Below are 23563 nucleotides of genomic sequence, written 5' to 3'. Positions count from 1 at the left end.
TACCTAACTGATACCATCTGGGGGTCAAGGAATAGAGAATCTGTGATCTGAAAGTCTCTGAAATGCTGCAGCACAATTTGGGATGAAAGAGGCTCTATAAACACATGGCTATTGGATGAACTGCTTGAGCCTTTTCAAAAAAGAAATAAAAATAAAAAAGTCCAGTGTGGCCAGGGTGACTTTTATCAAACTTTTTTTTTTTTTTTTAACCTCTTTTGGCTTGCTTAAACCCAAAATCTCAACGCTGGCTGGCAGAATTGCCGGGCCCCTTGCTCCGTTCCCATAATAATAAGACGACCTTTCCTAACCGCTGCGTAACCATCTGCAAACCCTCCTAAATGCTGCAGGATGGATTTTGTTGGCTTGGGGATGGATTTTGCAATGCCTCCAAAATGTCAGGTGCCACATGAGTCAGCAAGTGATGTGCGAAGCGCTGCGTGTACAGCTTCCCCTCTTCTGCCCAGCGGTTGAGAGCATCTTGTTGTCACCAAGAGAGCACCAGTTGTCAGTGATGGGCATCATCACACAGGTTGGAGGCATAGTAGAAGATGAAAAAAAGAACCAGGAGCAGGAAAAGACATTTCATGGCAGCCCCATCTTTTCTCAAAAGGCAGCAGTTGCCAAACACCCAAAGTAGATTTCAGAGCTGAATCCAAAGCTGAAGAGGAGGAAGAAGAGGACAGGTCAGCGCAAGCATTTTAATGCCAAAAAGAGAAGGAAAAGGTCTATGGCTGCATTTTGGATGGATCTTCCAATTCCTTGGGTCAGTTGTTTCTTCCCTGCCTCCTTGTTTCTCTTCCTGAGGTGGTCTTATCTACAGAAAAAAGCCTGTAGGAGATGACATACACCTCTTCTGGCTCTGCTCTTGACTCTCCCATTGATGCTCCGTGGCTGGACAGAGAAGAAGGTCCTCTCACCTTGCTTCTTGGTGGCCTCCCCTTCATGGTGGGCAAGAAAAAGAGATGTGAGAGATGCTCTGCTGTTGGTCATGATGAGCAAGGCTCAGTGTTGGTGAAGCCTCTTGGAGAAGGCTCTAATTAATATTTGTATTGTGGCAGCACCTGGGGCTCAGCAGCTCTGCCTTGACATAAAAGAAGAATCTACATCTTTAGATGAGGTGCTTGGGGGTTTCAGGTTGTCTTCTGGAAAATATTCTTTCCTCGCCCCACACTTGCCCATCTGTGCGATCTCCTGTGGCAAAGCCAGATCTTACCTGCCTCTTCCGTAGACCCTCAAGTCCATATAATGTACAGTCATCACCTGTGTGCTCTGCTCCTCTGCCTGCAGGCTGATACCAGTTTTCCGAGAGGGTTGTCAGAGGCAGCGTTTCTTGGTCTTTGGATGAAAATGCTCAGAAATCTCGGAAAAGTCAGTCTGTTAATACACGGGAAGGGTTTGCTGCTCAGTCCTGTCAATGTGATAGAGCATAATGAGAGCGAATGAATGTAGAGAGCATCTGAACCGAGTCCCTGGTCTCTTAATGCATTGCTCCCCCTTGAAGAAATGTCACCTAAGCAGCACATTGAAGAGCCACTCGCATGCAATCCGTGCCACAAAACCAATCTGGGTCAAGCAGACTTTGATCTTGTCATTTGCTCCCAGAGAATCACAAGATGGGGAATATTGCTTGGAAAAAACTGTGATGAAGAAGGACGAGCCACAGAAGCTGAGCTTCTTTCACCAGAGCTGGCAAGGGCAGTAGTTGCCCTGGTTAAATTTGAATCTTTTCCGAGGACCCCTCTGGCACAGCTCTGGCAGCCAGGCGTCGTGTGTCATTGCACAGAAGCACTAGTGCAAGGGCGGGTGTTCCCATCCCCATCCCAAGCTGAGCATCCGGGACTGTCTGCCCTGCCACACGCTCCACCTGCAGCTTCTCAGATAAGGCCAATTAAGTGTCCCCAAGAGGAATGACGGATGAAGAAACAGGTACCTCGTTAAACAGTAACAAAATATTTTACTCATGTTTTCTGATGGTAATTGACGTTTGAGTTCAGCTCGTTTAGCTTTTAATCAGAACGTAATTTACTGCAAAGGAAGGAAGTGTATTGATTCCCTGCCTCCTCGCGGGAGCGTTATTTATTTACCTTGAGCACTGAGGAGTGTGTGGTGGGGACCTTCCCATGGTACAGCCGGAGGGGAGAGCTGGGTGACTTGGGCACGTAGATGGGTATGTTAACATCTATTTCCAGCCTTACTCGCAGGTGTGTGAACACTAAACAAGCAAATGGTCTGCTGACAATGTGGATTTGCAGAAATTAATGGCTTAATAAGGAGAGTTTGAGGGTTTTAATAAGGTGGGCTTTCTTCTCTATTGATAGACCACTGCTGGTGGCTGAGGAATTGCCCAGCCATGGATTATGGGCATATCTGAGTTGGTTCCCACGTGCCAGGCAGAAAAGTCCCACTCACCATTTGTCAAGATGTGTGAAAGAAGCTCTAATAGATATTACAACCCAATCTCAGCTGTTCTGGGGCTGCAAGCAACTGGTCCACCCATTTGTCAACTCTGACCGCCAAAAGCTGGCAGTGTCCAGGACATATTTTGGTTAGCCCCATTGCATCCTGGTGAGACTGCTGCTCTCCAGCAAAGCACGGGCAGTTCCCCAGTGTCTGGGGAAAGGGAGGGAGATGGTGACATTACCAGAGCCTCAGGAAGGGCAGAGAAGTCAGCCCTGCCGAGGAGCATGTGGAGCTTAGCTAGCGAGGGCTCAGTGGCACTGGGTGATGTAGGTACGGGGTCCTGTGCAATGGTGCAATCTTGCCTTTGCCCCGTGCTGTCAACTTGAAGAAAAATCCATTCGTTTGCATATAGCCAAATTTCAGCTTCTTTGCTGGGTAGCGTGGTCAGTCTTTGCAGGGAGGTTCAGAGGTGCTGAGCACCCGTGAGCTGAAAGCCCTTGAGGATAAAATATTCGCTGCAAGCAGCTCTCTATGCTCTGTCCTTGGTGGTTCCTCAAGCCCTGTATGAAGACGGGAAAGAGCATTATTAGCCTTTCACAGCAGGGGAAAGCAATGCCTGGAGTTGGGAAGGGCTGTGTCCAATGCTGCACTCATCAGGGTTGAACCAAAACACCTCTGGGTCTTGGAAGCAGTCACGTTTCCAGCGCTAATCCTGGAATTTGAAGAGTTACTCGCATTTAGCCTGTCTGCAGCATCACAACTGTCTTGATATATGCTTCCGGCTATTTCCTGGAGCAAGGAGAAGTTTTGGCCTTTGCTACCGATCTCCAGGCTCTGCCTTTGCAGCCTCCAGCACAGTCACCTTGCCTTCAGGAGGGTCTCAGAGATGCCAAATAGAGGAGCTGTATCAGTGAGCAGCATTGCAGATTTGGGGTGGGTCAGTACCCCATGGGGTGCTGATGAGGTGAGAGGACCCCCTCTCTGTGGTTCACCCCACGTGTACAATGTGTCCTCCTTCCCCTGGGGATCACCAGGTGATCACTCCTTCCATAGGACATGCAGCTGCGCTGTCTCTGTTGGGCAAAAAGTAATAAAGAAATGTAACGAGCCACGGTGTTGCAGATAGGGAAGTTGCCAGAGGGATTTTCAGCAATTGCTCTTCATAGATGACAGGGACTGTGATTTCTGGCCAAAGTCCAGCAAGCGATTATCTCACAGTTTGGGATATTTGGGGATTTGGGTAAGAGCTTTATCCCACCCTTTCCATCTTCAAAGAGTTTTGCAATCATTAGGTAATTTGCTAATCCTCCCAATTTCTCTGTCACTTTCCCTTTTCTCCTTTCCATCCAGCTTTCCAGGAAATCCCCAGCAAAGCTCTTGCGTCTGCCGTTCGTAGTTTTGCATCCGTATGGAGCACTTGATGAAGTAACCCCGCTGCCTCAAGCCTTGCCACATCCCGGAGCTGTTGCTGGGAGAGCTTGGCTGGCGCGCAGCCACTGCTATTAGCTGCTGCTTTATTACTGCGATCTTATCTTTTTTTTTTTCTTAAAAAAAGAAAAGAAAATTCCCAGTTCTCTTATGCCTATGAGGGCCCCACAGTGGTTAATGAGCTGAAGGCGAGCGTTGCTCTGAGGGTTATGCCCTTGCACTGGGATTCACGTTTCTGTGCCCGCCTGCGGTGGGGAGCAACGGGGACCGATGCGAGGGGGTCGCTGCCGCCCCTTCCCAGGCTCTTGTGGACGTCATGATACTCCCAGGGGTTGTGGCGAGGGGCTGAGAGCCCCCACGGAATGACATAAATATTTGCAGTGGTATCCTGGGGCCAGTCCTGCTCTCCTCCAACAGCAATAACAGACAGGACTGGGGTTTGCTTCCCATGGGATCTGGCGCGGTGCAGCTGAGACACAGGCTCCACAGGAGACTCATTGGGCTGGGAAAATCTCTACGTGATGTCCTACATCTGGGACATAAATAACCAAATAGTCTACTTTTGGTTTTAACCCTGGGGGGAGAGGGGTGCAGAGAACGGTGAGCGGTTCCCCGCATTTAGCAGCGAAGGCAGGTGCTGGGCTCCGACCCGCGGTTCCCAATGGGATGTCTCCTGCGAAATGCCGGCTCCTGCAGAGAGAGTGGCTGGGGCACGGTCTGGCTGAAGAGCCATGTTTGCTCAAGGCAGGATGGTGGGATGTTTCATGGACACCGTGCAAAGCTCCGTGCACCCATCACTCTCCAGCATCCATCTCCACCCTGTGCGCATCGCCCCCGAGCGGGATCCGAGAGCCTGAAAAGCAAATAGAGGAGTCCCCCGCGATGCAGTGCTTGCTGCAGCCTGGGGCCGCGTTGGTAAGTAGATAGATCGGGTCAGCGGGTGATGGATGATGCTGTTTGCCAAAACACGGGGGAGCTTTGCCTGCAAACTGCATTTCGACAGTGGCAGTGAGTGATGGGGAGTGGCTGAACCCCACTGAGGAGGAGCTGCCCGGGGGCTCTGTGTCCCCCAAGGCTCCAAAATCAATCCTCCCTGTCTGCGTGTGCAGGAGCATGGTGAGTGCTATCATCCACCAAATACACTGACTTCAGCAGACGTTAGAGGTCGGCACCTCTGACCCCTCTTCCCATTTGCAGTCCAGTCAGCACAGCATCTTGGGTGTTTTTCTGTCTTTGCTGTTCTACCCCAGTTACAATGATTAACTCGCGAGTCAGTTGTTTGCTGAGATATTTCCCGAGTAGTGAATGGCTTTTCTGGATTTTTAGCTGCTGGCTTTGTTTTATGATAACTCCCTGTGTCTATCAGAAGGATACAGATGCATTTGTCATTAAAAGGATGGTCCAGTGACCCTTCCAGGAATGAACACTGGCATCTAAATGGCCTTCCCATTAGTCACTTTGTTTATAGCACTTAAGTGGGTCCAATTTATTTGGCTGAGGATCTTACTGTATATAACAGGAGCACATGTTGGAGTGGTGATGCTCAAAAGCCTCCTCTGCAGTCACAGTTCTGCCGTGCACATCTCAACTGAGGATGCAGTGGCGTTAGGTGGCCAACCGTGTCCTGGGCTGCATCAAAAGAGGTGTGACCAGCAGGTCGAGGGAGGGGATCCTGCCCCTCTATTCCACTCTTGTGAGACCCCACCTGGAGTACTGCATCCAGCTCTGGGGGCCCCAGTACAGGAGAGACATGGAGCTGTTGGAGCGAGTCCAGAGGAGGCCACGAAGCTGATCGGAGGGCTGGAGCACCTCTGCTATGAGGACAGGCTGAGAGAGTTGGGGTTGTTCAGCCTGGAGAAGAGAAGGCTCCGGGGAGATCTAATTGTGGCTTACCAGTACCTGAAGGGGCCTACAGGAAAGATGGGGAGGGACTGTTTGTCAGGGAGTGTAGTGACGGGACAAGGGGTAATGGGTTTAAGCTGAAGGAGGGTCGATTTAGATGAGATGTTAGAAAGAAATACTTTACTGTTGGAGTGGTGAGGCACTGAACAGGTTGCCCAGAGAGGTTGTGGATGCCCCATCCCTGGAAGTGTTTAAGACCAGGTTGGATGAGACTTTGGGCAACGTGGTCTAGTGGAGGGTGTCCCTGCCCGCAGCAGGGGGGTCGGAACTAGATGATCTTTATGGTCCCGACCCAAACCATTCTATGATTCTAGGTGTTGCAATATGGGGCAAAGCAGCACACAGACCCCCTGCCATTCCCCACGTCATTTTGACTGCTGCTCATTTATCCTCTGCTACAGAAGCTAAGCTGAGTACCCTCCAGTAGCTCTTGCAAAAAAAAATTATATTCTTTTTTGCAATTTCCCTTTATCTTACATGCTTCCCTCAGGGCCATCTATCACCTTGAATTTTATTGCCTTCTTTAATTGCTTCTCTGAAGTCCAAGTGTAATATTACTCCAGGATCTTTTGAATAACTTCCTGAGTTGCTGCAATCCCATTCATCTTGTACTTCTGGCTCTCTCGATAAGCCCTATTGTACATTGCTTTTCATTTCAGTGTGTCAACACTGAATCTAATGCACTGCTCTTTGGCCTTTCGTTATAGCGGATGATGAGCACTTCTTGTAGTGGTATCTTAGTTCCAAAATTGGTTTCCATTTCTTTTCTTTGTTTCTACAAATTTCCTCTTTCAGTGTTCTGCTACTGCTGCAGCTTCACCAGCTCCTAATTTGGGCTAGTTCAAGGTAGGGTTGAATTGCCAGGGTCCTTGGTACTCTCTGATCGTCCTAGGTGAGCAGTCAGTATTGCGTCAGGATGCCCGGCTTGCCCAGTGTAGATGTCCTCAGCCATGGGTTTCCTACGCTTGGCACCAGCTTTGTGGTGTCAGGCCAGTCCAGAGCTGGACTGGTCTTGCTGGGTTTTGCAAGAGTTGAACAGGAGCAAATCTTTTACTGAGAGCCAAAGACTTAACCTTGCTGGTGCTGAGTTTCTTGCTGGTCATCTTAAGGAGGTTAACGTCCACTCCCATCTCTGCAACCAGCACATGATGGCAAGTAATGGCGATCTCATGCTTTTGTGGTCTGGGCTGAGTTGGGGAGAGGGTTTACACCCTTGATAGATTGGCCTGAAAGCAGGGGATTTGGGGTTTTTGAACCATGACATTAATGCATGTGCCATGCTCAATGGCTGAGTATTTGGTTAATTTGATCAAAGCTAGTTGCTCCTTTTTGGACCAAGGACTTAATGGGACCTTCTGGAGACTGACTACAATGAGCACGGTGAGGAGCGATGGGTCAGGCGGTTGCCCTCAGCCGAGAGCCTGGTTATCCCTGCGGGCACCTCCTGCCCAGAAGTCCCCAGGTTGAGGCCACTTATGTTTTGCACCAGTTGTTGACTTTCTCCCTCATTGAGTTTTATGCTGCTGTCAGCCAGGACTCCACAACATGTTAATTTTGCCGTGCTTGCTGCCAGAGCTGGTGCTGTCTGCCCTGGCAAGGACTACCTGCCATCTGCTAAGGGACATCTTCAGCCGCTGCTCGTACCAATGTGTTAGGTTTCTCAAAATAAGGTGGTGAAGACCAGAAGTGCTGCTTAAGCTACGTGCTCTCAGCCCAGGGCTTGCAGCTAATCATGGCCCCAACCTTCAACGAGTCTTATGCAAAAGCATTTTCAGCTTGGGGGCATGTTGTGCAGTAGCTGGGGCTGTCGTTCCTGTTTCTGCGTACCTGGCCTGATCGCTGCAGGCCTGGGCGCAGAGTTTGAGATTGCACTGGATGGTTTGGTTGCTGGGTTTGTGGTTTGCCGGGTAATGGGATGAGTTTTCTGATCAGGAACGCTGATGAGAAGTGGTTCCTCTTCTCAGTTCTTGCAAGATCTCCAAAATGCACCTTCCTGTACAAAAGGTTTGCTCCTGGACAGGAAATTTTACTTTCTGATAAGCTTTTATCAAAATATAGTTTATTGCTTGATAGAAGACTGGTCCTTCTCCTCCTCCTCCTAAAAAAAAAAAAAAAAGGCACCTTATTTTTCTTTGCATTTTATTTCTGCTGCTTTAGATAGCTGCTTTTACCTCTGCCCTTCTTTAAAAGGGAATTTTTGATGGTAAAGCCTATATCCTAGCAAACCAGAAGGAAGGGAGTAAGGTTTCCAGTATGAACAACATTCCTCATCCAAAGAGCATCTGGAGCTGTTTGGTGTGTTTGCATTGTTTCTGTGCAACTTGTGTGTGTATGCATTTCTATTTCTGTGTATCTTCTAACATACTCTCAGCGGAATTTCCCACAAACCACTTCCTAATATTTCAGATAGTTTTGTACGAAAACACCCCTACATTAGGTGATTTGAAATAAGATGTAGTAGCTTATTTGATGCTAGGCTTTGCCTGTCTGTAAGCCCTGTTGAGTTCCTGTGGGCCCACAGTGGCCACTGTAAAATTTCAGAACAGAAATGAAAGATTTGTCCGAGGTGGAGACGCTCCTCTCCTGGCAGAGAGCACCCAAGAAAGGGAGCCAGTGGTACATGGTAATTTGACAGCTCTGCAAGGGTCTCGCTGGCTGCTCCCAGGTCCATGACCCTAATCTTGCACCCCGTGGATCCAGCTCCACCACCAAGTGCCCTTCCGCGGTGGGAAATCAGGAGCTGGTTTGGTTTTGTTGTCTTTTCAAACCTTCTGCTGCTACGTGGATGGCTGGGGAGGGGACGTAAGCAGAGCTTGGGAAGGACTCTGCAGCGAGCTCACTGCTGGAGCCATGCTGAGAGAAGGGTCACCAAGCCCAAATCTGAATTTCCCATGCCAGAAAAAATGTATTTTTCCTGTAAGAAGCCAAATGCCTTCTCGCATATGGGAGACCTTCATTCTTTTCCAGGACCCGTTGGTCTTTTCTTGGCCGTTTCATAATGTGAATTAATTCTAGGGCAAATCCTTCCCTTACAAAAGCCATAAGAGCATCTCTGCTGCCAGTGAGTGCTTGGCCCGGGCGGCGTTTGGCCCCATGGCTGCGTACCTGGGGGAACTCGGGAAAGATCAAGTGGATTAGCTCAGTTGCAGTGAACCCTGCTGGGAACAGCCTCATTCTTATTAAAATGGCCTTTATTAAATTTGTTCTGTTTCTCATCTAATTTTAATTAAAATGGCCTTGATTTATTTTCAAAAAAATTTCTTCATGGTGGTATCAGGTGGTCAAATGGACCCATTTAAAGCCAGATTGTCACTTTATTTGGATTTTGTTTTCCTCTGTGTGGGCAAGATATATCACTTGCACCCACCGTGCCCATATCTGTTTGCCTTTGGGCATCGTCTACTTCATCACTCCTTCCCCACACGCTGGGGTCTCTTCCCAGAGGAGTCTGAAATGACGGAGAGGGAATTGCAATATCCTTATGGTGATATTTTAAGGACACCTCCCTGGAGAGCTCTTCCCTGCAGCACGATGGGGATTTTTCCATGTGCGTTTTTCATGCCTTGCCCAAGGAGCTCCATGACCAACCACCCATGCAGTGAGAGAGGTTTGTTGCTGGCGTGGATCCTCCCCTGCACACCTGGATGAGGTTGTAGGTAGGAGCAACCACCAAGCCTCCTGCGGTGAAAGGATCTCACACCAACCTGAGCGCTTGCTGCCGGCTGGGTGTTGGCACGTTTTGACCTTTGGTGAGAGGGGAACGGTGGATTTAAAGCCTTTCCTACCTCCTCAGCTCTTGGTCTCACAAAAGGAGGACAGTTTGCTGAAGAAAACTCCATTAGGGCTTAAAAAGAAAAGTCTGGCGGTGGCTTGCTGGGGCTGGCTGCAGCGCAGATGTCTACATGCAACAATAGGCTGCAATTTAGCCCCATGCTTTGAAAGCAAGGGGGGGAGGGAAAAAAAAAAAAGGGGAAAAAAAAAAAAGAAAACCAGAAAGCCATTAGATGACTTCAGCTCCGCGTGACTACATCAAAAGGGAAGGCATCGTAAATTCAGTTTCTACTAAACCCCGGGGCCGCGGCGCTGGGGAGCAGGATGCTGTTCTGGTGCCTGTGGCTGGGGAAAGCCATTTCGGGGCTGCAGGAGCCGCTGCAGGTTTTGGGTGGGCAGAGCTTTTTCCCGGCTGCTGTGTTGACCTGGGTTGGGTTCAGCCGCTCTGTGCTGGTGGATGGTGGACATGGCTTTCACTTACTAATTGCCTGAAATGTGTCCCTGTGCCTTGTCTTGCTGCCTTCCTGGTAGGTATTTGGAGGTCCCTATGGCCCATCAGCTTTGGCACGCGTTAGGGATCTCCTGGTGTTGTGAAAGCTTTGCACGCGGGGCCGTTTTACAGTGCTGAGATAACGTTTCCTCTTCATTTCGTTGTCGTCCTTTCCAAACCCCAAAGTCTGTCCCTACATCAGCATGGGTTACTGGGGATTTGCTCTCCTTTGCTTCTCACTAATTTGTAATAACTGATCTGATGCGTGTCAGCGCCATTGAGGGTGATATGTCCTAGGGCTTCCTAGAGCGTCTCTCACTATCTTCTGTCTTTATTTAGCTGTGTGTCATGGTATAACCTGGCAGGCAGCTAAAACAACCACGCAGCCGTTCATTTGCTCACTCCGCCCTCAGTGGGATGGGGGAGAGAATTGGAAAGATTCAGTTATATATGGAGCATGACATCATATGGTATGGAATAGCCCTTTGGCCAGTTTGGGTCAGCTGTCCTGGCCGTGTCCCCTCCCAGCTTCTTGGCCCCCCTCCACCTTCTCGTTGGCAGGCCAGTACGAGAAGCTGAAAAGTCCTTGACTGCTTGGCAACAACTGAAAAATCAGTGTGTTATCAACATTATTCTCCTCCTAAATCCAAAACACAGCACTATGCCAGCTGCTAGCACGAAAATTAACACTATCTCAGCCGAAGCCAGGACACTGTTAATAACTGTTTACCATTGTGAACATGGGGGGGGGGGTTTCTCTCAACTGTGTGCGTTTTTTTCTTAATAGTCCAAACTATTACCCTATTTATTATCCTAGCTAATCACCCAAGACAAATAAAACAAGGAGGACTTGGAAGAAAAATCTATCATTCTCTGTATTTTTGGGTGTGAAATAGGTCATGTTTTATGGGGCCACCATCCACTGAACTGTATGGAAAGCCAACGTCTTGGCTGAGGGGTCTCCACACCAAATATTTAATATGTGGGGAACGGTGCTCCCAGGATGAGTGCAGTTTCTCTGGCCCGTGGCTGCGATGGTTTGCGCACGGACAGAGCTTTTTGTGCACCAAATTCTGCAGCAGCCAGAAAGGAATGATGCAAGTTTGAAAAGTTTGTTAAAAGAAACAGAAAAGGGGGGGGGGGGGAAATTTTAGGTAAGTCAGAACTCCAGGTTTTGGAGGGCTAATTTTGGACTTTTTGCTTGTTAAGATTTGCAGTACAGCACTTTTTTTTTTTTTTTCTTCCCCCAAGACTGATTGCAAGTGACAGAAACGTGGGACTATGTAATAATGCGAGCAAAAAACCTGTTGCTTCCTCCAACCCAAGACAATGGCTAATTGTTCTAATTTAGGTCAATCCCCTGCTGTGCTGCAGCAAGAATTCTTTACCAGGGCTCTTTAATCATTAATGTTGGCCTATTTTACACCATGTTTGGCCCCAGTGCAACCCCCCCCAGGGCTCTGCACACCACCAGGGATTCTGCTGCTGGAGGAGGAGCGGGTGATTCATTTCTTAATGAAAACAAATTAATTTGCAATAACATCTTTATCACAAGGCTTTCATATGCTTTGCGTCTTCCTCCGAGCTCTCTGGCTGCTTCTTTTGGAGCAGCCCTGAAATTTGGGCTGTGAATACAAATCTTATTTCCTTGCATCGCCCAGGAGTCCTTGCCACACGGTGATGCAAGGAGGGCAGGCAGTGACACCGTGGTTGTTTATCCCCGGTGAAAACACGGTTCTTGTTCATCCCGTGTTTGCTTTCCCATGGTGTCATCCCTCTGCTTCCAATTACACCCCCTCCCTCCGCTGGCAGAGCAGCACATCCAAGGATCGCTCATTTGTGGTGCAAGGTGGTGTGCAGATGCTGGGTGATACCTCACCGACAGGATCCGCCCTGGGGCGCTGACAGAGGCTGAACAGTTTCTCTCCTGTGCCGCAGGTGAGACCATTGGTGAGGATAAAACGGGTCCCCCCTGCAGAAACCAGGGCAGGTTTGGCAGGACACGAGGGGGGTGAGCCTGGCTCCTAGCCTTTACCTGCTCTCGTTTGTCCCTGGCGTTTAATTGGTTCCTATTTCAAGTGCTGTTGCTCCATCCCTTCATCCAGAGCTTTCCTTTTGGGGTCAGAGCCAGGGTCAGGAGCCTGGTGGTCCCCAGCATGTGCCTGGGCACCGCCTCTGCTGTGGGGGCTTGGCTCGTGCTGCTCCCCCTCGTTTTCCAGTTGAAGGAGATCCCGTTGGCGCGGGGCTGGCTGCAGATCACAGATGGGGCATGTGCCATGAATCCCTCTCCCAGCTGAAATCTGTTAAGGGATTAAAATCTCATGAATATCCGGGCTCCTCCCGGCAGCGAGCAGCCCTCTCCTTCTCCAGAGGGCTGGAGGCAGGCGAAGATGGAGGAGGAACGATGGGGAAAGGGGCCCTTTGCAGAGAAGAGCCTCTGCTCTCCACTTTACCCTCATCCCTCCTCTGTCCTGTGCTCAGCATCGCGTCTGATGGCCGGGACCTGCGCTGGGTCTCCCCAGCTCGGAGAAGACATGGTTGAGTAGGAGCCAAGACATTGCCCAAAACCTGCTTATCTGAGCTGATGCTTGCACCACCTGGGCTTGCTCTTTGTGGGCTCCGTGGCTGCCCGTGACTCCTGCTCAGAGCTGGGATGCTGCGTGAACGTGCCCTGCGAGACATATCTTCTCCTGAAACCTCTCCAGCTGAGCAGCCAAGATAAATTAAAAGGGAAGAGGGTGCCATACGGCTTTCCTGCTCCTTGTACAGAGGCTTTGCCCCGCGTTCAGGTGCTGCTCAAAGCAGTTTTTCTGCGTGCATGGCACAGGTTTCTCTCCCTGTTGATGTAGGGGCTGTACAAGCGTGTGCGAGATCACGGCACCGAGAGCGTTTGCAAACTCACAGATGTTTCCAGGTGTGTAGCTGATGGAGCTGCAGGTGGATAGCTCATCACCAGCGTCTCACCAGCATTTATCAGCTGGCCTGTGAGTGTGGTTGCTAAGAGAAGGGGCATAGCCCAGCTCTACGAAACGGGCTTTTTCCCGGCAGCATCGTCAGCTGGGAAAGCTGAACTCTCTGTGTGGTCTGTCCCATCTCTGCCACCCTGAGATGCTTTGCAGTTTTCCTCCCAAAGCTTGGAAACCAGAGTAACAAATGCACGTCCCCATGCGCGTGCACCGTGAAAGCCTGATGCTAGACGGAGCCAGGTCTTGCACGGCATCGCGGGCGATGCCTTTGCAGGAGATTGATCCCTATGTGTTATTTCAGGAATGATTACTGCTGCGATTTGGTTCTGGCGGTAACACAATATGCTTAGTGAAAATGGCAGCTCTCATTGTATATGTCTTGTGCTTGATTTTTGTCCCTTCCACAGAAAGGTCACATAGCCAAAAGCCAGTGCTGCGGGTTTGGATTTCGGCAGGTTGAGGTAGGTCTGCCTTGCCGCTCATGAACCCTCTGACCGCAAAAGAACCCCAGCCTTATGTTGAGTTTACGGCTGTAGCAGAGGAGTTGTTCAGTAAGTGATGTGAGGTAGGCGGATGCAGGTGGGGCTTTGCTTTTGGGTTTGAGGGAAGTGGTTAATGGCTGGAAGCAGCAAGGGGTGGCGGTGGCAGCATCCTCCTGCGCCCGATGGGCTTTGCGTCATCTCTTGCATCGTGCCAGGGATGCCGGTGGTACAGAGCAGAGAGGATCGTGCTGGATGGAGAGCAGGAGCGTTACCTTGCGTCAGAGGGAGGGTTGGCAGCATGGTGTAGTGCTGGCGTGGCGTCAGGAAGCCTACAGCTGCCCGTGGGGATGCTGCTCGGCCGGTGTAACGCACTAACCCCCGGCTCTCCTGGTAGCCTCACACGTGCTGCTCTCCCCGTAAGCCGGGCAGCGAGGTTAAAACTTAGTCAACACAAGTGAGTCGGGCTGGTTTTTAAGCTGACTCAGTTTTCAAACAAGCTCTTGGGCTCGGTCCCATCAGGGCGTGCGTCAGCTTCAATTATTTCCTGATAGACTTGGATCATAAACAGTGAAAAAGCCTTTGTTTAAATCATAAGATGAGTGTCCGGTGCTGCCTTTGGCACCGTGTCAGTTAAATCCCTTCTTCTGCGCGCATGTTTTGTGCAACCCAGGGCAGCTCTCATACGCTGGGGTCAGGCCTGGGGCTCTGGAGCCCCCCGCAAAGCTCTCGGGAGGAACTGCAAGAGGTTTAGGAAGGTACCTGAAAAAAACGGGGTCTTGAAGCAGAGAGGTTTGCGTCTCACCCATGGGCAGGTGAAGTGCAGTGATGGGAATGAGATGTGCAGAAGAAAAGAGCCTGACCCCAGAATAGCGTGTTTTATGAAGGCTGTGAAATGGGCTGTGTATTTATCCCAGTGCTAAACCGGGGCGTTTATCTACAGACCACCAGAGACCAGTGTGGGAAGGACCGTACCTTTGTGGCTGGCTTATACCCTCACACGGTACCGAGACCAGGAGATGCGTGAGTTGCTGCGTGCAGAAGTCACGTTCTCTAAATCCTGTTTTAAACCCCCCAAATAGAAGTAGCCCAGTACCTGCAGGGCCCGCGTGTCGAGCTTGCTCGTGAAGAAAAAAGGGCTGAAAGAGTGGCCTGGTGGGGATGACCGTGTGAAGGGTGAGCTGGCTGTGGCCACCGAGGTGGAGAGCTAAGGATTACGATACGCTTTGCCCTGCTCTGGCATCTTCCCTTGGAGCCCTCGATGTGCTGTATCGGTGCTGATGGGCCATTTGCCGGGTTCTGTTGAGGGGATTTCTTTGGGCTGAATTTCTCAGAGATTGGCTTGATTTGAAGTTCACCAGTGAGCTTCCACCAGCCATCTGGACGCACTGCTCAGGTCTGGCAGCTGCGCACCGAGGGCCGGCGTGAGCACACCGCTTGGGGAAAAACCTATTATTGCAGAGGGAAGATGGTCCTGCCGCGTTTGTACCAGCAAAAACTTGTTTCTTTTATTGTCTCTGCATTTTTTGCCACGTTCCTCTTAAAAATCATTTCACTTCCCTGACAGTTGAGTTGTTGGGATAATACTGGAGACAAATTTAATTGTCTCTTTCAGGATTATATTGGAGGCAATTTGCAGCGCTGAATCGCAACATGGTGGCCGCTTACTCCACAGCATTTTAGGACGTTGTTTCATTTTTAACAAGAGCTTTTCCACACGATATACTGAGGGCTCGGAGATGGAAACCGCTGCGCAGCGCTGAGGGTGGACACGGTTATTTCAGGGGCTGTTGCAATGCTTTGCAAGGGTAACAGCTGAAAAAAACAGATTAAATAAAAGCTGATGGCACCGGGCAGCTTGCTGGGGGTATTATGCAAAGGTAAAAAAAAAAAAAAAAATTAGGGCAGGTGTTTTCTCCTCATATTAGGGATGCTAGTTACACAGCGAGGAAGGTGTTGCTGGCGGAAAGCAAATGGAGAGCAGTTATGCCGTTGCCTTCCCAAATTGTTTTGAGGCTTTAATTAAAGAACGGCTGCAATGCGTTTCCAGACCTTCCAGTGGAAAACATGAAATAAAACCTTCATTTTTATTATTTTTTCCTGTGCTGATTTGACAGGCTGAGCCTCCTTGGGTTCATCCATCCCTGAGTCCAGAGCAGTAGATATTTCTTGCTGCAGGTATTCAGCGAGAGGAGAGATTTTGGCGTGCCTGAGGTTTAGCAGAGGCTGATGTCCCATTGAAATCTGTGGGATTCAAACCCATGTTTCCTGGGAATCAGGAGGTACGGGTGTCAAGTGTGAAATGGCTCCCGACTCAGGCTGTGCCCAGCTCGCGCTGACACGATGTTGCCTGCTGGTATCTGTGGATCCAGAGTCCCTACCCGAGCTGCTGAAACCCCCGCACTGCAACGCTGAGCGTCAGTGCCATCGCTTCGCTGCCGGTTAGCGCAGATGGAGCTGGGCAAGCGTCGCCCCTGAATTAAATCAGCTTTTGATTAATGTTAGTGTCCACGTAGGCACTTGGACACGTCTGGGAATAAACTACCCCGATTTCTGTCAAAGCTTAGCGTCTTGCAGGCTGGATTGAACAGAGAAGCCAAAGACCACAAGTCCTACGCTGATATTTCTGCTCCAGCCATTTGCAGATATGCCCTTTCTGTCCTGGTTTTGTGGTTGGTTTTTTTTACCCTGAGAAAACCCGCTGTAATTTTTTCCCTGCACACCCAGAGGTGATTTGTCAAAATCCCTATTGCTCCTTGGTTAACTCAATATTTATAATGTCTTCATAAGGCCGGTCCCGCTCTGCTGACTTGGAGGTGAGGTGGGAGAATACATTGCATAAATTAGGCTGCACGAAACGCGCAGCTCGCGGCTCTGCTCGAAGGGAGGTCGTGAAGGCAGCAGTACGTGGGTGTCCAGGCAAGGAAGACGCAGCATCTTCCTCAGCATCCCTGCCCAGGCTGTCCCAGCACACAGCAACATCTGGAGCGATCAGCGTGAGTGAAGAGCAGCGGCAAGAAGAGCCCAGGCTGATTGCTTATTTTAGGGCTTTCTATTCGGTTTCTGTTTCTTCCTTAAGATGTTTCGTGATGCAGCAATTTCATAAAATCAGGCAGATGCCACGAATTGTCACATCTTGAGTTTTTTAATCATTATTATTCTCTAGGTCAGGTTAATCGCTGCTTGTGACCTTTGAGAGAGCGAGCCAGGCAGAGCAAGATGGGCGATTTACGTTATCGGATGTCATATCATGTCTTAGTATATAAAGATCTTAAACGAAACATGATTGAACAGTCCAGATACTGGTATTTTGTTTTATTTTTAGGAACAAAAATTTCTAGAATCAAATTCTTAGAAACTTTCGGAGTTAGAGTTATCCAAGCCACTGTCCTTTTGCATGGATGTTTTCATCAGAATTGAGAAGACTCCACCAAAATTCCTGTCTTCCTTGAAATTTCTTTTTTTAAAACAAATATATATTTTGAGAGGTTCTGATGAGCGCTGTTCCCAGGATCTCCATCAGTTCTCCATCTTCACAGTTCTTGCTCTTCTGTAAAGCAGTTTTGACAGTAATGGATGGGTTCTTTGGTTTATTTAATCAATCTCTGTAAAACTTTAGTGCTGAAATCTATTACGTAGTGTCAAATGATAACGCTGCTGCTGCTGCATGAATTGCAAAGAGACCACCCCGCTGTGCGGTTTCCCTGAACCCCAGCGCCGCAGCCAAGAGGCGACCTTGCCACCCTTAGCCAGGCAGGACTCGTGCACCCCTGCGTTCGCTCTCCAGTGCAACGTCCATGGACGTGCGGGGTGGGGTGGCCCTTGGTGAAACGCCCCGTCCTTGCAGCATCTCAGTAATCAGTGGAGTTTCTGTTCCCCCCTTCCTATATAATTTTTAGTGCGGTCCCTCATGACTTGCCAGCTCCTTGTGGGGAGCCACTCCAGGGTCGGAGCATCCCACGGGCATCACGGTAATGCAGCACACAGCTTACCTGGCATGCCTCCCTTGTCTTTGCAGGAGGGAGACTCCCTCGGGGCCATGGAGAAGCTTTGCCGGCAGCTCACCTACCACCTCAGCCCCCACTCGCAGTGGAGACGCCAGGGCATCATGAAGAGGAAGCCACAGTCCTGGTGAGTCGGCTTTCGAAAGCCACTGCCGCGCCGGTGGGTCCCTGTCCCCTCCCTGGTCTGTGTGTCCTCGGGGCCACCCGCGGGCTTGGGAAGGGTGTTCCTCCGTGATGCTTTTGGCCCTGGTGTGCAAATGTGGGTGCCGGTGAGAGCTGCCTGTTGCACACCTGCAGCGATGGGAGGAACAAATCCACCGTGATGAAGGAAAATGCTTAAAACCATCGGCCAGCGCTGCAAGGGAGCCGGGAGGTCAAAACCTTCTCGGCTTGCCACAACCTCCGAAATCCTCAGTAGCCTCCGATCTCACCAGCGTTTCCCCCATGCACGGTTGTGTTATCAGGTTGCTTCATGCTCACCCACAGGCGTTTTTCTCCCTTTCTATTTTCCTTTCTGCGTTGCATCCCAGTTGTAGAGGAGAGCAACATGGTGGTGCCCAGGGAGGGGGAACAGGCTGGAAAACTTGAACCATCCATCTGCCCAACATCCCCATGCTGGGCACTGGAGAGCAGGAGACAAACTGCTCCAAGACGTCCTAATTAGCTGGCAATTAATGTACAGGCACATGTCACCACAGGCACCGTGGCTTGCAGCGTGTTTACATAAAGGGAACTGCTTGATTAAAAAAGGGAGTAAACGACCCCGGTCCTCAGCAAAGCATCCCGGCTGCTGATGTCCTGGATCCCTGGAGCTGAAAAATCTGTGGATAAGGCTGATGGGAATGGAAAGGACTCCCTATTTTCCATGATGTTATGCATTATATATTTATTATTTTGTTTAAGGAAATGAGAAATACAAAAGAGACCACAATCTGGCAGATTTGGGATTTGTATTCAGGTGCTTGCTCATGATCCCGAGGGAGCGCTGGTTCCTGTTGAGGCAGCTGTTATTTGTAGCCATAGTGGAGACTAATCCCGTGAAAAAACACAGTCTGAAAAGAGAAGAAGAGGGGAAGAAGATGGACACAAAAGGAAAACAGACGCGAGGAAATAAGGGCCAAATAGGATTAGGATCCCATCTCCTGGAGACGTGGCTCAGCATCCTTGCGCCCTGTTGTCCTTAATGACCCAGGCGGGGAGGAATGCCTCTGGTCCATTAGCTGTGGTAACCGGGCGTTGAGAGTTTCTAAGGTGTATTGGTGACTAGAATTTGCTCTTTCCCGTAAAGCGGCAGAAATGGAGGGGGAGTGTGTTGCGGCTGTGTGCTGCGAGGCTGTACCCCATGGGCTGGGCTCAGCACACGGAGCCGGATAGTGACCCTGGGGGCTCAGTTACCCTCATGGTTTTTTTTCTTAATTAGAATAGGAAATGCACACCCCTTGTCATGCCATCCGGACAAGTTACGCTGATGCGGCAGTGGGGAGCTCTTTACAGCCCAAAAGACAAGAAATTCTTGAAAATGAAAAAATTTAAAGCAGCGCTTTGTGCCACTCTGTCTTTAATTACCAATCTTTGTCCTTCATTATCAACTTGGAGCAGTTGTGTGAGTATGTCCACGTGCCAGAGATTTGCGGGACTTTATCTTACAAGCCTGCTGTAATGTTTGCCTTTCCTTGGAAGAGCTGGGAAATAGCTGAGGTTTTTCACGGTTTTAATAGCGGGGATGAGGTTTTGGCCGTAAACGAGCCCTGACCGCATGGCAACAACCCCGGGGCAGCAAACACGTGGTGCTGGCTGCTGGCTCTGCCCCGGCAAGGGTTTGTAGAATGGGATTTGCCTGGATTTCTGGGTTAGATGCTCGTTTAGGACGCGGCTGTAAGTTGAAGCCAACCCTTTGCTAGAAGTTGAACTCAACCCTTTGCTAAGGTTTAAATGCCATAATACTGAGACTATGTAGAGAGTAGAGAGAACATCTGTCTTGTCTTCCCTGTGCTTGAACACCCACTGCTTTATTTGTGCGCTAGCAGTTACCCCGTTAGGGATGCTCCCAGTCTCGTGTATAAGTTAGTTGGTGGGTAATTCCTTCCACAATGAACGACCAGCGGGTGTTTCCCCAGAGCCCCCTGCTCTGGGTTGGGGTTTGCAAGTGCCCTGCGATGCCTCCAAGGGAGTAACGGGGTCTTGTTCCCAGGTATCGGCGTTGGCTTGACCCAGCCCTGCTGTCAGATGTAGGAATTTTCAAATGTTAGGTTTTCACACTTTTTTGTGCGTCTGTTGGCCATCCACAACCCATCGGTACTTCTGTTCTGGGGTGTAATTAGTAGCTGGCTCTAGTTTAGTTGGTTTTATCATACTGCATCTTGTCCTGTTCCTTTGCTGGGCCAGTTGTTGTTCATTTAGAAACTAAACAGAGCCAATAAATCAAGTGATTCCTGGACTTTCTTCAAAATTCCTGTTCCTCAAGTTCCTCTCCCCCCTTGTGTGCCGGTTTTTGGGGATTGACTTTGTCCCTGTGGAGAAGGTGTTTGGTAAGTAGCTACGGATGACCCTCGTAATTAGGATATGGTTTATTTTGATTTATTGGAGGCTACCCTTGTAAAATCCCCATTTGCACCCGCACAGGAGCAGTGCAGCCCAGTGTCTGGGAAGTCTGGGATCAGACTCTGGATTAACTGCTCCTCTTACAAGCCTGGGGCTCACTTGATATCTCTCCTTGATGTTCAGAGACGCTCCTCGGTGACCCCCTGCACCACGCAGCCAGCGGTCAGTCTGGTGTTAAGAGCTGTCTTTCTAAAGGAGAGGCTCTGTCCTTGGGTTTTTTGGGGGAAACTGGCTTAAATTTGCAACTGTGACAACGTGCCTTTGCTTCTGATATGGACAGAGCACAGGGGACTCTCAGTACTTTCCATCGTGGGTTATTAAGGAAAAGCGTTGGAAGATGCACTGGGTTGCGCATGCTGCTGTGTTGCAATAGTGATGTAACAGAGTATGAATTAGTCACAGAAAGGGCAGCATCAGCCCACGAGCCTGCCCGCACCGGCGGCAGGATGAACGTCAAGAGCTGCAGCTCCTGCAGGCTGTGGATGCCCCTGCGGTCCTCGGGTGGCCCTGAAAGCAGGTTCACGGGTGCCTCGCAAGCCTTTGCCCCCTCTGCCAAGTCTCTTCTTTGGGGGAGGATGAAAATTAAAGCCGAAAGCTTGGGCAGCACAGACGTCACCTCGCTCACAGCAGGGGTTTATTTTTCAAAGCCTGTTTCATCTCGCCTGTCTATTGTTTCCCAGAAGAGGCCTGTCATGGTGATAGCAGTGATGTTTGGGGCTCGAGTCTCCTCTTACCGCCTTTTCATAGACTCCAAAATCCCTCGGCTTCGCTGGAATTACTCTTGCTTTGCAATGGGAGGTCAGTAAGGTCCCAGGAAAGCCCATGGCGGTGCCCGTGGTGCGGCGTGTGGTGACTCCTCTCAGCAGCCCCAGCGGGGGTTATAGGCAGAAAGCGGTGCCTGCTCTGGGGGCTTCAGAGCCCTAAAACCGGGGTGTCCTCCTGGGAGCTGTGTGGGAGCCCGGATGCCTTGAGGAAACAAGGTATGAGAAATCACCTTCCGTAGAGTTCTGCAGAGGAGAACGTGGTGCCTGCTGGGATGAGATGGGCCGTGAACCCAGCTGGCCAGGACCACCCCTGAGGCTGCTCCTCCTGCCGCTCCCGGCCTGGGCTCGGGAGAACAAGACAGGGGCTGCTGCAGAAGAGATGATGTTTTTTTCCTTTCCCTCCTCTCCTTCTCCCTGCAGTACCGACCTTGTAACGTCCGCAGGCTGCACCGTGCAAATGATACTTCCTTAAGCCATTTCTTCTCCTTTTTCTTCGCGCTCTTTCATCCTTTGCTCTTTCTTTTAATTTTCTTTCTTCCTTGTTGGAGAGGAAGTCTTCTGACTCTCCTGCAAGACAACTTTGGGGTCAGAAAGGGATGATTTGGAGCCACTCCCATGTTGTGACCTGCCTGGAGGATCCATCCATGGGAAGCATGTAAGGCCGTGTGGAAACCTGGTCTCTGGTCTCCTGCATGGTGATTCTTGACCTTATAATGAGTGTTTTGGCTCTGTCCCTGGCTCCCTGCTGACAGTTAGGGATTGCAGCACAACGGCAAGCATTGGTGGAGCCTGTCGTGGAGAACTCCCGGTCCAGAGCTGCAAAGTGACTCAAAAATATTTTGTTAATTAGAAATCTGTATCTTCATGATGCATTGCGCTCCTGGGTCCCGTCTGCCAGAGACGTGCTCATTAGCGCGCTGACTCGTAACAAGCAGAAACACAAGCGTTGTAATCTGTGCCACGGCTTCATTAAGAGGCATCGTTTCTCTGGGCTCATGGCTGCGCCCGTCTCCTGATGCTCCACAGTCCCTTGTCCCCTGCAGCTGGGTTAGACGTGTTGGAAGGGTTTGGGAAGGAGTTGGAGTTTAATTATCCCTACAGTTGGGAGCGGCGGAGAGTGCATTTGTAGGAGATGGATGCGTTAGTGCAATGCTGATCCCTCTCTTTGATTAAAAGGTTTCCTCGGTTGTGGGGTTAAGGGGGTCTCAGACACTAGTGAGATGTTTCTCTCTTCTTGTTCAGGGCCAGTGAGGTGTGCTGCCTCTGGATGTCATTGTATCGCCACCTCCTCGGATACCCACAGTCAAATTTTTAGCGGGATGGCATCCCTTTTCACTAAATGCCCCTTGGCATTTCCAGCAGGCATTGGGGTCAGCCTCTCCTGGACCAGCCCATCTTGGGACCCCCTGGTACCTCGGCCGAGGTCTCACTGGCGCACTGAGCGAGAGCCCCGCACAACCGAGCGCTGAGCAAAGCCAAACAGCTGTAATCGGTCTCCCCAGAAATGTGGCAAAATAATTACAAGGGAAAGCTGCTTCTCTTTACTCCTCACCTGCCGTATTCATTACAGGTGATAATCAGAAGCGGAGCAGCCAGAGGAGGAGGATGGGGACAGATGACAGAGAGGACTGGAGCTGATTTTTTTTTTTTTTTTTTTTTTTTGGTCGGTGGTGCTACAGCCAGGCAGCCTGCCACGTAGGCAGAGGGGGAGGCTAGCGCTTTCCGTTTTCATCCCACCCCAGGCATCACGTTCAGCCTGTGTGTGCACAGAAGGAGCCAAATCGAGGGAGAAGCTCTCAGCCTTGGCTGCCCTGCTCTGCCGTGCTGCCTGGCACCAGAGCACCCAAACCTCTGCCAAATGACCTTTTTTTTTTTTTTTCTTTTTGCATATTATCAATCTGTCTGTCTCTCGCTTGCTGTCTCCCTCTCTGTGCCTCCCTCTGAATCATGTATATTTATATTAAACGTCCAGGATGAAAATCAGCATTTTGCCTGGTAGGGTAGCCAATAGCAGGAGGATGAAAACAGCCTGCTAAAGTAATTTGTATGTCTCTGGCTCTGCCTAGGGACATGATTACAGTCCAGTGTTTAACTAGCAAGTGTTGAATTAGATGCTGGAATCTCCCTTCTCTTCCTGCTGCCAAATGCTCGCCTTCAGCATCGCAAAGACAAAACTGGTAATCAAAGCTCCGCGCGCCTGTAATTGCTTCGGAGCACGGGCTTGTGCACTTTGTGTTGAAGGAGGAGGTGTCTCCTGGGGGAAGCGGCCTCTGTGGCTTTGCTGCGTCTTTCGCATCCCCGGAGAGTCGCGGCCAGTGCGTTTCCTTTATTTGCTGCCCGTGTTGCCACTGTGCACAGGAGCGATAGTGAGGAGCCGGGGATGCACCAGGGAGGGGATGGAGCGGTGGTACCTGCCCTGCCGGGCTGAGCAGTGGGCAGCGTCTGAAGGAATATGGATGCTCCGTATTGTAACTCCGAATCTAGCCCCGTTTTAGACCAGGCAAAACCCTTTTTTGCACACAGTTCCTTTCTGTGTCACTGGAGTGCAAAGCATGGAAGAATTTAGGGTCAAGCAGCTAAGTTTGAGCACTGGAATTAAATGAGGCTGATCTGGTCCTAAATCCCTGGATTTTTTTAACACTCCATTGCACTCTGGTTTTGCTCTGCAATAAGCCGAGAAACCCCCCAAAAGAAGTCCATGCCTGCCCTGAGCCTGGTACAGAGCTTACGGCGGTGGGGATTCAGGTCCACACCAGGG

General features: G+C 50.2%; 1 protein-coding gene across 1 annotated transcript in view; it reads left to right on the top strand.

Moving 5' to 3' along the window:
- LRRC75A (leucine rich repeat containing 75A) overlaps positions 1 to 23563 on the top strand; it is a 94331-nt gene that overhangs the window by 40539 nt on the left and 30229 nt on the right. Inside the window, exon 3 of the mRNA XM_054847803.1 lies at positions 17455 to 17567. Coding sequence (XP_054703778.1) covers positions 17455 to 17567 — 113 coding nt within the window. The remainder of the gene's footprint in view (positions 1 to 17454; positions 17568 to 23563) is intronic.

The sequence above is a fragment of the Grus americana genome, chromosome 19 (assembly GCF_028858705.1).
Source record: "Grus americana isolate bGruAme1 chromosome 19, bGruAme1.mat, whole genome shotgun sequence".
NCBI lineage: Eukaryota > Metazoa > Chordata > Aves > Gruiformes > Gruidae > Grus > Grus americana.
This window is presented reverse-complemented; position numbering and strand designations above follow the sequence as displayed.